At 54.8% G+C, this 14,183-nt stretch overlaps 1 protein-coding gene across 2 annotated transcripts; it reads right to left on the bottom strand.

Moving 5' to 3' along the window:
* Positions 1 to 2,245: 2,245 nt before the first annotated feature.
* Positions 2,246 to 12,473, bottom strand: LOC133358507 (mucin-19-like). 2 transcript variants are annotated; one of them, XM_061576866.1, is made up of 7 exons: positions 12,329 to 12,473; positions 9,868 to 9,958; positions 8,350 to 8,493; positions 4,133 to 4,851; positions 3,957 to 4,043; positions 3,776 to 3,926; positions 2,246 to 2,557 (listed from the first exon to the last, which is right to left on the bottom strand). In XM_061576866.1, the coding sequence occupies exons 1-7, from the start codon at positions 12,368 to 12,370 to the stop codon at positions 2,412 to 2,414; spliced, it is 1,380 nt and encodes a 459-aa protein (XP_061432850.1). In that variant the 5' UTR covers positions 12,371 to 12,473; the 3' UTR covers positions 2,246 to 2,411. The 2 variants fall into 2 exon arrangements, with proteins under 2 accessions (XP_061432850.1, XP_061432849.1); XM_061576865.1 differs by having other exon boundaries at positions 3,776 to 4,043.
* Between the last annotated feature and the right edge of the window lie 1,710 nt (positions 12,474 to 14,183).

Genomic DNA, 14,183 nt, shown 5'->3' with positions numbered 1-14,183 from the left:
AGCGAGTGTATGTGTGAATGAGTCGGTGAGCGAGTATGTGTGAATGAGTCGGTGAGCGAGTGTATGTGTGAATGAGTCGGTGAGCGAGTGGGTGCCAGAGTACGTGAGCGCGTGCGAGCAACGACACGCCAGAGAGAGTGTGGGGGGGGCGGCGACCGCGGCGTGGCTGCATCCAGCAGTGGAATGACCCTGGCAGTAGATGGTGCTAATGATGACCTCGTGTGTGTGCACCCCCCCCATGTGTGTACCCCCATGTGTGTACCCCCCCATGTGTGTACACCCCCCCATGCGTGTACCCCCCCCCATGTGTGTACCCCCCCCCCCCCCCACAGATCGTGCACAAGGACGAGGCGGATCACCATGTGGGAGACTGGCCCATGGAGGCTCAGACCGAGGGCTGCCTGAGCCACAGACAATGAGGGACAGCCCCCGGGACACGTCACACGGACACGCGGACACGGACACGTGGACATGACACGTGGACACGTGGACACACAGGCACATGGACACGTCGCACGGACACGACACGTGGACATGACACGTGGACATGACACGTGGACCCGTGGACACACAGGCACATGGACACGTCGCACGGACAGAGACGGAGGGACAGAGGCAAGGACGGACTGACGTACAAGGGGCAGAGGAGAGAGGCGGGTCAGGTCGACGGACGGAGACGTACGTAGACAAATTTGATGTAAAGCTTCTTTCGTGACTGCAGGGATTCATTTCTTGGTTCTTTCGGTAAAGTCACGTAGAAGGGAAGTATAAAATAATAAAAATAAAACAATATTATTTATTGTTTTATTTTTATTATTTTATTACTTCCGTTCTACGGGACTTTACCGAAAGAACCAACAATATTATTTATTGTTTTATTTTTATTATGGTATTACTTCCCTTCTACGTGACTTTACGAAAGAACCAAGAAGACGTAGACAAATGTCGAACGCCAGACGTGTCCCGGACTGCCGACGACAACGGACAGATGGGCGGACACAGAGAGGCAAGACGGAGGTTGATACCAGCGGAGAGACGCACGGACAGAGACGCCCACACAGGTGGACAAGATGGTCAACGCCGCCCACACAGGTGGACAAGATGGTCAACGCCGCACACAACCGCCTGGACGGATCGACAAGCAGACGCGCCGACATAGCACATACATGTGTGGCATACACAAGTAGATCGACAGGCAAGCCGGGAGAGACAGATACTCAATTCCTGCTTGCCACCAATGTCTGCCGCTCCACACACAAAGACAAAGATCCCCCCCCGTGTAGCCTTAACAGGCTGTAGGGGCAAGTGCTGTTAGCGAGCACCTCCGATGAAGGGCGATGTTTACCAAACACCCCACAGGTACTTATTTGAGGCTGAGTCGACCTAGGGGAGGGCCCACCGGTGTATTTTTATCGTGTTGTAGGAGTAAAATGGGGTTTGCGTGTGGGTCTGATGTACTTTGCCAGTTTATAATAATTCTTTAAATTAACACCTCTCCCCCAGAATGCACGTGGCCGTATTCTACAAATGTCACGGAAACTCGCTCGGCGGATGATAATTCTCTTAATTACAATAGTTACAGGGCAACTTGTCACAACACGACAATTTTGTGTGGAACGGGGAGGGAGGGGGTGGGTGGGGAGAGACCAATGGGAGACTCCCGTGGTTGGTCATATCTTGTAGGGGGGGGGGGGGTCGCTGGGGAGAGATGGTGGGGGTCGCTGGGGGAGAGATGGTGGGGGGAGGGGGGGAGAGATGGTGGGGGGAGGGGGGGAGAGATGGTGGGGGGAGGGGGGGAGAGATGGTGGGGGGTGGGGGGAGGGGGGGAGAGATGGTGGGGGGGGTGGGGGGAGGGGGGGAGAGATGGTGGGGGGAGGGGGGGAGAGATGGTGGGGGGGAGGGGGGGAGAGATGGCGGGGGGGAGGGGGGGGAGAGATGGCGGGGGGGAGGGGAGGAGAGATGGCGGGGGGGAGGGGGGGAGAGATGGCGGGGGGGAGGGGGGGAGAGATGGCGGGGGGGAGGGGGGGAGAGATGGTGGGGGGAGGGGGGGGAGAGATGGCGGAGGGGAGGGGGGGAGAGATGGCGGGGGGGAGGGGGGAGAGATGGTGGGGGGGAGGGGGGGAGAGATGGTGGGGGGGAGGGGGGAGAGATGGCGGGGGGGGGGAGAGATGGTGGGGGAGGGGGGGAGAGATGGTGGGGGGAGGGGGGGGAGAGATGGTGGGGGGAGGGGGGAGAGATGGTGGGGGAGGGGGGGAGAGATGGTGGGGGGGAGGGGGGGGAGAGATGGTGGGGGGAGGGGGGGGAGAGATGGTGGGGGGAGAGATGGCGGTGGGGGGGGTTTAGCTCAGGGGCGTGTCTGGTAGAGTGTGACTAAGTGGCTGGGACGTGTGGGGCTTGTCTAAGCGAGGGGCCTATCCGCGTGACGACGGCTGCGATTGGCGCAAGGCAGCCAGGTCGACGTCGACGTCGGCGAACGTGTGCGGCGTGTAGGCCCAGTGCTCCGTGTTGCGGTACGACGAGTTGTCAAACGGCTCCGGTGGTGGCGGCGGCGGCGACGCTGCGGAAAGGAAACGACGGATTACGTTCGCGCCCGACGTGAACCACAAGCCCAGGACGTTCGGGTCTTCGTCAACGCCGCAGCAGCAGCGGTAGTAGCAGCAGCAGTAGCAGCAGTAGCAGCAGTAGCAACAGCAGCAGTAGCAGCAGCAGTAGCAGCAGTAGCAGCAGTAGCAGCAGCAGCAGTAGCAGCAGCAGTAGCAGCAGTAGCAACAGCAGCAGTAGCAGCAGCAGCAGTAGCAGCAGTAGCAGCAGTAGCAGCAGCAGTAGCAGCAGCAGTAGCAGTAGCAGCAGCAGCAGTAGCAGCAGCAGCAGTAGCAATAGCAGCAGCAACAGCAGCAGCAGCAGTAGCAGCAGCAGCAATAGCAGCAGCAACAGCAGCAGTAGCAGCAGCAGCAGTAGCAGCACCAGCAGCAGTAGCAGCAGCAGCAGTAGCAGCACCAGCAGCAGCAGCAGTAGCAGCAGCAGTAGCAGCAGCAGCAGTAGCAGCACCAGCAGCAGTAGCAGCAGCAGCAGCAGTAGCAGCAGCAGTAGCAGCAGCAGTAGCAGCAGCAGCAGTAGCAACAGCAGCAGTAACAGCAGCAGTAGCAGCAGTAGCAACAGCAGCAGCAGCAGCAGCAGTAGCAGCAGCAGTAGCAGCAGTAGCAGCAGCAGCAGTAGCAGCAGTAGCAGCAGCAGCAGTAGCAGCAGCAGCAGTAGCAGCAGTAGCAGTAGCAGCAGCAGCAGTAGCAGCAGCAGTAGCAGCACCAGCAGCAGCAGTAGTAGCAGCAGCAGCAGTAGCAATAGCAGCAGCAGCAGTAGTAGCAGCAGCAGCAGTAGCAGCACCAGCAGCAGTAGCAGCAGCAGCAGTAGCAGCACCAGCAGCAGCATCATCATCATCATCAGCAGCAGCAGCAGCAGCATCATCATCATCAGCAGCAGCAGCAGCTCAAGGCAAGCCATCGCCAAGGGGGCCGCGTCCCACGGACCCGGTGCCACCGCCGTTGCGATGGCATCTTGACAAAGCGGGAAATTTGCGAGCGTTTTTTTTACGACTTCGCTCCACGAACCGTCCCCCACCCCGCTCATTACCGTGACAGCATGCGTACCTTAGCCGCACCATTTCCCCCGTCGGTTAGCCCCTCGGCCTCGCGCCGGCCACCTTAACCAATCCACCTCGTGAGCCTCCACCTCCCCCATGCATCCGCCGCCCCCCCCCCACCCCGCCGCCTCTCATTACCCCGAGAGGTGGTCTGCTCCGTCCCGGAGGAAGCTGCCCCAGCGCCGGGTTCCAACGCGGCCGCCGGATCCCCGTTGGCCTGGCCGCCCTCTTCTGGTGCCGCCACCGCCACCGCCTTGACCTCCGCTCCCTTGACCTCCGCTCCCTTGACCTCCGCTCCCTTGACCTCCGCTCCCTTGACCTCTTCGACCGCCGCCCCCCCTTCGGCATCCGCCCCCTTCAATTCCTGCCCTTTCACCTCCGCCCCCTTCAATTCCTGCCCTTTCACCTCCGCCCCCTTCAATTCCTGCCCTTTCACCTCCGCACCCTTAATTCCTGCCCTTTCACCTCCGCCCCCTTCAGTTCCTGCCCTTTCACCTCCGCCCCCTTCAGTTCCTCCCGCCCGCCCTCCTTCCCTTCCGCCTCCACGCCGGCGGCCTTGTCCACGTCCCCCCGGCGTCCCTCCTCCGGCACCGTCACCGCGGCTCCTCCGTCGCCGAGTTCCTCCTCCTCTGCTGCCGCCACTTGCGGCGCCGCGTCCACCAATTCTTCCGTGTCGCCACGCTTCCCCGACCCCGCTTCCACCGCCACCGGCGCCGCCGCCGACGACGCCGACGCCTCAGCGGCACCGGCGATCGCCCCCGCGACCCCGCCGGCCGCGACCCCAAGCCCTCCGCCCTCCTCTTGCGGACGTCCGCCCGTCGCCGGCGGAGCGTGGGCCTCGGCCTTCTCCCGCTTGGCCGCCTTCTTGGCCGCCTTCTTGGCCGCCTTCTTTGCTCCGTCGCGGCCCTCGGCAACTCCCGCGGCCGACTCCGACGTGCCACAGCCCCCGGACGCATCGACGGCCGTCGGCGCCTTCGATTCGTCGGTCTTCGACGGCTCGGCCGACTCGGTCTTGGACGGCTTAGCGGCCGTGGCGGTTTTGGTCGCTTCCGCGGGTTCCTCCAGAATCACCGCGGCCTTCTTGCCGGCAGAGCGAGGCGGAGGATGGGGCGGCTTCTGTTCCCGGTCCGAATCGGAGCTGGAGCTGCTGGAGCTACTCGACTGCGGATCCTTCTTCTTGGCTTCATTCCGGAGGATCTCTCCGTAGGTGGCGCCTGAAGGAAGTCGTTTTAACGGTTGGTTGAGTTATCAGGTGCGGGGAGGGATATAGATGTACTCGCTGCGTCGCTGTTAGCGTCGTTAACGCGTTCTGGCTGAGGTTTAAAGCGTTAATTCGCCGTGAGTGTTGTTAACGCGTTGCAGCTAAGGATGAAAGCGTTAATTCGTTAGCGCTGTCCATTCGCGTTGTCTATATAAAGAACGGGGGGGGGGGGGGGGGGTTGGTGGTGGTGGTGGTGGCGGCGAGTGCATGACACAGTCTCCAAAACGAACAAAAACATTACTCCGAAAGCCGTTGCCGTTAAGGGACTTTCACCGTGGCCAGCTATGATCCATCCACTGCTGGATGAAGGCCTCCGCGGGTCGCCACCGCCCCACCCGCGCCACCCGGGCGGACGTCTCGCTAACACCCCGTCGAGGAAAGAAATAAGAAAAGAAAGAAGAAGAGAGAAAAAAAAAAGAAAAAAAAAAAAAAAGAAAAAAAAAAAAAAGAAAAAAAAAAAAACCCCGGCACTAGAAAGCATCGGCATCGCCTCCCGGTCACGCGAGCACCAGCGGCGGCCGCGGGATCCGGCACCGGGCTCGGTGTTACGCCGCATCACCGGGCTCGGTGTTACGCCGCATCACCGGCGGCGGCCCGAATAAAACGCTTCCCGAGAGGGCCGAACGGCATGCTGGGAGGCCCCCTCTCTTTCCCTCTCTTTCTTCCACAGCGGAGATTTTTGCTGGGGTCGGGTCGCGTGGATGTCAACGCGTCGTTAGACCCGCCACGTAAACAGAGCGTGCCGATTGGTTACGAGCACAGCACACCCTATGAGACATCTCCTTTACCAGTGGCAAAATATAGTACCCTTTCAACTGGTACAAAAACTGACACCTTTATTATACAAGGCATCATGTTTGCAATAACCATTGGTGTTGGGCCAATGGAGACTAGGCTCTAAGAAAAGCCCGGCGAGGTCCCAAGAGGTTGTGGGCGCAATCAGGAAGATCGGATCTTCGTGGGGCAGGTCAAAGAGAGCGAGCGGTCGTGGGGCCGGCACGGCCGAATTAGATTCGTACGGCAACGCCGAGCCGCGCGGCGATCGGCCTTGCACGGAAGCAAGCGGGGGGCGGGGTGGAGAATGCCCGAGAGAGCGAGTTATAATTTGTTTTTGTTTGCTGCGTGGCCGACCACCTAAATGCTCGGCCTCGGGGCGCAGCGGCGAGCGGATCCGTGCACCCAGCCAGAACGGGCCGAGTAGGTTTTGCGCAGTAGCCGGCCTGAACGAGCGGTGAAGGTGAATAGTAAGATTTTTTTCACGCAAGCCACCCCGAAGAACGGGCAACACCCCCGCCACCACCGCCACCACCACACCGCCTCACCCCCTCACCGTCTCACCGCCTCACCGACAAGGCAACACCACCACCACCACCACCGTCACCACCACACCGCCTCACCGCCTCACCGACAAGGCAACAGCACCGCCACCACCACACCGCCTCACCGACACGAATCGATTAGTGCCACGGAGCACAAGCGGTGCGGAGGGCCGGGTGGCTAAAGCGCAGCGAGTTGGCACAGTAGGAGGCACAGGCGATGCATCGGCCAGTCGTCTCGGTCAGTCGACCCGCGGCACCTGCCGGGTCTGCCCCGTGACCTCCTGCCAGCGGGCGTTCGACACTTCACGTGGTAGCCTCAACGTGCACACGGCCTGGCACAAGCATCGTGGTGACGTCACCGCCACTTAGTGGCGAATGGCGGTTGTTGTTGTTGTTGCTGTTGTGTGTGTATATCCGCGCGGCCTCGACCGGCGAGACGCGAGCGGTTTTGACGGCGAATGGATTCGCCCGTTCGATCTTTCAAGAGGAATAGGAGTCGCGGTGCGGCAAATGTCGGCGTCGGTGTCACGGCGGGCGAAGATCCCGTCCGGTGGCGGGGTGCGGGCGGTGCAGGCGGTGCGGGGCGTGCGGGGGGAGGAGGAGGAGGAGGAATCAGCGATCCCCGACCAAGGAAGCAGAGACGGCAAGGCCTGACGTCGGGGTAAAGAAGCAGCAAAACGCTCCCCCAGAGTCTTCCGAGATTCGTTGCTTGAAGAAAGCAGCGGAAGGCGGCGGGGGCGGCAGCGGCGGCGGTCACCGTGGCGACGGTCACCGTGGCGATCACCTTGGTGGTCACCGTGGCGACGGTCACCGTGGCGGCGGTCACCGTGGCGATCACCATGGTGGGGGAGCCGGTAGATGTGGCGGGAGTTGAAAGAGGCGGCAAGATTGCTCGGAGATAATAAAAATAAATAAAAGAGTTGCCACACGGATGCGCCAAGTTGTTGGAGATATCCTAACTACGTGCAGACGTGGGGAGCGGTGGTGCAGCGGTTGGCGCACTGTGCGGGCGAGCCGATGAGCCAAGTTCGTTTACCGGGGATTGGCAAACGGTACGGCACTAACCGACGGCGTGGTGAAGTATTGTGAAACGACCTCTCGTGACCGCCATGCCATGAGGAGGCCTTCATGCAGCGGTGTGCGTCGATAAAGAAACTCTACGACAAATGGCTCACCAACTAAATCTGCAAAGCACATCCTTTAAACTCACTTAGCTTCACAAAAAACACTGCCATTGACACTATGAGACATCTCCTTTACCAGTGGCAAAATATAGTAGTAGGTTTTTACCCTTTCAACTGGTACAAAAACTGACACCTTTATACAAGGGATCATGTTTGCAATAACCACAACACAAGCAGTCAAAATGCTAACAAAAATAAACAACTCTGATGATGATAATGATATGCACTGTCCTTGAAGTTGATTGGTCCACACCCGAGACAGCTTTTCATTAGAGCCTAGTCTCCATTGGTGTTGGACCAGATGACGCCAAAAGGCGTACAACTCAAAAACAGTGCATTCTGACTGCTTGTGTTGTGGTTATTGCAAACATGATCCCTTGTATAAAGGTGTCAGTTTTTGTACCAGTTGGAGAGCAAAGCCACAACGTTTACAATCTGAGCTCCGGTGATTACAACTCGCTACATCGGCCGACAGCCACATTTGTGGAGAAATGCTGCAGTTTCGTTCCGAATTTGCACGTTCTGTTAACGTGACACAAACCTTCCTAATTGGCTGTGTCGGGTGGTGGCGGGTTTAACGACACGTTTATATATTTACGCGATCTAACCCCAACAAAAAAATAACCTGTATCACGGATGACATTGGTTGCGACGTGTTAAAATAACACAACTGCTTGCAACGTCACGGACCACCGACGTCGCAACGATCGATCCGTCACGTCGTGGAGTTGGACGCGACGCGTCGTTGAGATTGACGCCATCGCGTCACGCCCAGCTACGACGACGCGAGGATCACCGTGGCCGTTACCCCAGCGCCGTTACCCCAGCGCCGTTACCCCAGCGCCGTTACCCCAGCGCCGTTACCCCAGCGCCGTTACCCCAGCGCCGTTACCCCAGCGCCGTTACCCCAACGCCGTTACCCCAGCGCCGTTACCCCAGCGCCGTTACCTTTGAGGGCGGCGCTGGCCACGGGGGCCGCAGGAGGGGGCCCAGCGGCTGCCACCTTGGGGGTCGCCTTGGGGGTCGCCTTGTTGACACCGCCGCTACCGACAGCCGCGGCAGGCGAGCCTTTGGCCTTGGTGGCCCCCGCGTCTGCGTGGCGTGAGAACGATTTTAAAGTAAAAAAAAGTTAACCCGTAAAAACAAAGTTTTTCACTATAAATCCTTTATATGCGTGTTCAATGGGCCACAACCCGGGCCCACATTGGTCTTTGAAACGGGCGGCTAGAGTCCTCTCGTCCTCTGGCTTGAGATGGCTGCCACCTATGGGTCAGATGATTGCCTACCACCATTAAGCAATTGGTAATTAAATATAAAAAAAAATTCATAAAAAGTGGAAAATTTTGGAAAAACATTTTCACGGAAATAAATTGTCACGCACAACGAGTCTGTGTGCAAAATGTCAGCTCGATTGGATCACGGGAAGTGGGTTAAAAAACGACCGAAAGATTTGCACGGTCGTAAGCGCGCAAGCAAGCAAGCGGACTTAATATAAAGGATTTAAAAAAACTATATTCTTGGTTCTTTCAGTTTTATCTTAGTTTAGTTTTTTTTTTTAGATACTGAGCAAGCACTGCTGAGATCCTGGGTGTGGATTTCTATCAGAAGGGTTTAACAATGGTTGCGTCAGAAACACTGAACCAACAAGTGAATTCCTGAGTTCAAGTTATGGAATTGGGTGTGCCGGTCATCCTTTCTTGACAGGTTCATAACAAGCGGAATGGCTATTTTAGATGCCGAGCAAACACGAAAGGAATTCAATTTCACACGTAGGCTTTCGTGATAAAATATTATTCATAAGAGAGGTTTTTTTGGGTTAGATGGCGTAAATATACGTGTCGTTAACTCGACACCACCCGACGCAGCCAATTACTTAAGGTTTGTCACGGAAACAAAACATGCCAAACAGTTACTACTATTTCGATTTAAAGCTTCTTTCGTGACTGCAGGGATTCATCTTCTTGGTTCTTTCGGTAAAGTCATCACGTAGAAGGGAAATAATACAACAATAAAAATAAAACATAAATAATTCTCAGGACGTTTCGGCTACAACACAAGCAGCTGTCTTCAGGTGAAGAATGAGACACTGCCAAGCTTGGAGCGTAAATATAAGCTGGGTTGGAGGTGGAAGAAGAGCGCCTTGATATGCAAATTCTTTTGTCAAGGAGCTCTTCATCCACCTCCAACCCAGCTTATATAAAAGCTCCAAGCTTGGCAGTGTTACATTCTTCACCCGAGGACGGCTGCTTGCGTTGTAGCCGAAACGTCGTGAGAATTGTATTTTATTATGTTTTATTTTTATTATTTCATTACTTCCCTTCTACGTGGTGACTTTACCGAAAGAACCAAGAAGATGAGTTACTACTATGTTGGAGAGTAAACACACAATATTTGACATTTACACCGCAATGTCATCCGTTGATTCATGATATTACCCCCGAGGCGGATGAGTAGTCAATGTCTCACCTTTCGTGGAGCTGGTGGGTTTGGTGGGCTTAGAGGACAAGCCGGACTGACCGGTTGCGCTGGGAAGGGACGCCCGGCACACCTGAAGCATCTACGGATGAGAATTATAAAATACACACATGTGAAATGCGCACACACGCAAAATAGATATATTTTTTAAAGTATTTTTTTGATAGTAGATGTTGTCTTATCTCTTAGCAGTGATTTTTAACGAATTATTTTGACATTGTAAAATACATGTGTGAAATGCGCACACATGCAATATCTTTTTAAAAGTAATTATAATTCTTATTGATAATAGTATACATGTTTTTTTTCTCCGAGCGACGATTCGTAAATACGTCATTAGTTTTAATGTCATGTCAGACACAGTTGGGTCGGTGTGGCTCTCCAGTTTGTCCTACACCTCTGCCGCCAAAGTAATGTGGAATTTCCACCGCTGGGCTCTGCAGGGCTGTTAAACAGGAGATGAACATATTCTAAGGTTTTTTCGGTAAAGTCACGTAGGTAAAAAATTACAATTAATAAAAGTAAAATAAAAATAAAATAAAAATCACGACGTTTCGGAGGCAACACAAGCTTCCGTCTTCAGGTGGAACCGTCACAGCACGATTGCTGTATCAAGTGAGAGAAATTCTCTCACTTGATACAGATGAACACCGGTGCCTTCAGCGTTCATCTGATGCAGGAAACGCCTCTCACTTTGACTTTACAACTGAGATTAATGCGCGTTCATAATAACAATAATTTACGCTTATTAAGCGCGGTTTCAACCAGAGGTCGCAAGGCGCTGCACATCTGCAATTAAATAGTTCACTACTTTAGCCCCACACTGGTGTGTTGAAGCGTGAAACCACAACATTTACAATTTGAGTTGTACGACGTTTCGCTGGTAATTGCATCCAGCATCATCGGGCAATTCGCCAGAATGGTGAGGCTCTGCTCTGTCTCCCGTTCTTATATAGAGCAGCAGCAGCAGCAGGGTAACGTCATCATCAACTCATTAATTCGTCAGGTGCAAAGATTTGACTGGGGGTTATACTGGTAGGAACGAAGTGAACCAGCCTACAATAGATTATATCGTCCGTCCGTGTAGCAACATCGCCCCCTACTGCAAACACTTGGCAGGACCCTACAAAAACCTTTAGACCAGCGGTCGGGAACCTATGGCTCGCGAGCCATATATGGCTCTTCCGGTGACGGCATATGGCTCCCAGACAATTTTGAGTTGAAAATAATAATAAAAAATCAGTTTGGAACTGATTTTAAAATACTTGTGATATTGCTTAATAATACTGTGTCATTTTAAAGTAAACAGAAATTAGTTTTGAAGATAACATTTCTCGGGTCACGGCACCCGTGACCAGAAGTCGCATTAAAAGTAAGACATTTAATTTATTATACGTAAAAAATACTATAAGGCTCTCAATGAAATATATTTAGAAATATTTGGCTTTTATGGCTCTCCCAGTCAAAAAGATTCATGACCCCTGCTTTAGACTCAGTGAGGCTTTCCTGGCTAAACAAGTGTAATAATACATTATGTTTATATTCTTTGGTTATTCGTTCCTACCAGCCCACCCCGCAGGGACCTGTTTGTAATTATATACTAGAATAGTAAATCAGGCTATTGTTACGATGCGAGTTGTAGATTAGTAATTCTTGCGCCTGGCAATATATGTCCGGCAGATTCAGTGGCCAATGTTTCGGTGTGGCTGACCAAGGGGACTGCTTTAATATTCTTAGGTGTTTTCGGTAAAGTCACGTAGGTAAAACATCAAACATAATAAAATAAAAATATTTTTTATCTTTATTTTATTATTTTATTAATTTTGATGTTTTACCTACGTGACTTTACCGAAAACACCTAAGAATATGATTCCTTGCAGTCACAAAAGCTTCAAGTCTAGACTGCTTTAATCTTTAAATAAAACGGTGCGTTATAACATGTACAATGTAGTTCCTGTAAATTAGTGTAATTCGTATGACTGTAACAAAACAATTAAGATTGGCACGAACTTAAAACTGCAATTTAGATTTAACACACTTAAAACTGTACGTAGCCAATCGTGCTAATACGCACACAGTAGTATCATAACTTTAGCAATTGCATTCCCGTTATACACATGCTAACTTTGAAAGTGTTTGTTAACTTTAACGACACTTTATAAAGACTATCACGTTATATATATATATATATCTCTAAGGAAGAGACGGGAGCGTCAGATGTTGTCATTCGACCTCGGCCGCTGCCGGGAAGGACGCACCAAACCGGGCAGGCGAACCAGGCAACAACGCAGGCATCGTAGCGGCCTTGCTTGTCATTTTTTTTTAAAGATTTCAGAACATATCGCGACAATTCCCGACGTGTCTATCCAGCGCTTCTCTCCCACGAAGCCGGACGGACGACGGAGAGAGCGTGGAAAGGCATCGGCCCGCGTTGTTTTGTCGTGTTCCTCACCTTGGCGAACTTCGCTTGGCGAAACCACACGGAGGCCGCCATCTTGGACTTAGAGTGTCAATGACGGAGCAGGGAACCTAAGAAACGTCACCAACCACCACCCCCACCCACCCCCACCACCACGCCTCCCCCCCACCACCACCAGCACCCCCCCCCCACCCCCCCCACCACCACCCCCCACCCCCCCCCACCACCACAACCACCCCAACCACCCCCACCACCACCCCCCCACAACCACCACCACCACCCCCACCACCACCACCACCACGCCCCCAACCACCACCACAACCACCCCAACCACCACCAGCACCACCACCCCCACCACCAACACCCCCCACCACCACCGCACCCCCCCCACCACCCCCCCCCACCACCACCCCCCCCCCCACCACCCCCCACCACCACCCCCCCCCCACCACCCCCCACCACCACCCCCCCCCCACCACCACACCACCCCCCCCACCATCCCCACCACTACCAGCACCACCACCCCCACCACCCCCACAACCACCACCACCACCAACACCCCCACCACCACCACCGCACCCCCCCCACCCCAACCACCACCACCCCCCCAACCACCACCACCACCACGCCCCCCACCACCACCACCACACCCCCCCACTACCACCACACCCCCCCCCACCACCCCCACCACTACCACCCCCCCCACCATCCCCACCACTACCAGCACCAGCACCACCACCCCCACCACCCCCACCACCACCAACACCCCCACCACCACCACCGCACCCCCCCCACCCCCAACCACCACCACCCCCCCAACCACCACCACCACCACGCCCCCCACCACCACCACCACACCCCCCCACTACCACCACACCCCCCCCCCCACCACCCCCACCACTACCACCACACCCCCCCCCACCACCCCCACCATCCCCACCACCACCCCCACCACCACCTCCCCAACCACCACCACCCCCCACCACCACACCCTCAACCACCACGTCCCCAACCACCACGCCCCCCACCACCACTCCCCCCCCCCACCACCACCCCCACCACCACCACCCCCCCACCACCACTACCACCACCCCCCCCCACCACCACACCAGTCACAGTTCCTATGATCGCTGTTACGTTGCTTTTATGGCTTTATTTTTGTGATTTCGAAAAGTTGTTTTGGGTTTGGCCTTGTTTGTTTGTTGTAGTACGCAGTTAGAATGATGGCTTTAATCTAAGTTGTCTTGTGCTTGTTGTTGTTTGACTTGCATCATCCCACTGGGATTTCTGCACAGCGTTGGTGTACGGTGATTTTTTTCTGGAAGACTTTGCAGTTTTTTCCTGGATTTTTCTGTTTGCACTTAGTCACATAGTCACTTTAAGATGTTTTCATGTTCATGTTTTTGTTTTTTTGCGGTTGCACCTGATTCAAGAGCCGAATGGCTCACAGGGCTAAACCAAGTAAATGAAACCGAGTACCTTATATACAGCAGCAGGCGTCAGGGTCGGGATCGAACCCACGACCGCCTGTACACCAGGCGAGGTAGTCAACATCTCCTAGCCACCGTGATGATGTGACAGAGACACGCAAACTCCAAATACACAGCAGGCATCAGGGTCGGGATCGAACCCACGACCTCCTGTACACCAGGCGAGGTAGTTAACATCTCCTCGCCACCGTGATGATGATGAGAGAGACACGCAAACTCCAAATATACAGCAGCAGGCGTCAGGGTCGGGATCGAACCCACGACCTCCTGTATACCAGGCGAGGCAGTTAACATCTCCTAGCCACCGTGACGTCCATCTCCCTGATTCTTGGGCGATCGCGAGCGATGATGACGCGACGGGGATGCATTCTCATCCAGCAGTGAATTGACCAAGGACT

The sequence above is a fragment of the Lethenteron reissneri genome, chromosome 62 (genome assembly GCF_015708825.2).
Source record: "Lethenteron reissneri isolate LAM-NWPU_2019-01 chromosome 62, ASM1570882v1, whole genome shotgun sequence".
Classification (NCBI taxonomy): domain Eukaryota; kingdom Metazoa; phylum Chordata; class Hyperoartia; order Petromyzontiformes; family Petromyzontidae; genus Lethenteron; species Lethenteron reissneri.
Note: the sequence above shows the minus strand (reverse complement) of the source record. Positions and strands in the feature narration are given on the sequence as shown.

Coding starts and splice junctions, on each gene's coding strand:
- LOC133358507 (XM_061576865.1), bottom strand. CDS start 12,370: ATGGCGGCCTCCGTGTGGTTTCGCCAAGCGAAGTTCGCCAAG. Junction 9,959..12,328: donor GCCAAGCGAAGTTCGCCAAG/GTGAGGAACACG, acceptor TCTCATCCGTAG/ATGCTTCAGGTGTGCCGGGC. Junction 2,558..3,775: donor GGAGCAGACCACCTCTCGGG/GTAATGAGAGGC, acceptor TCCTTTCCGCAG/CGTCGCCGCCGCCGCCACCA.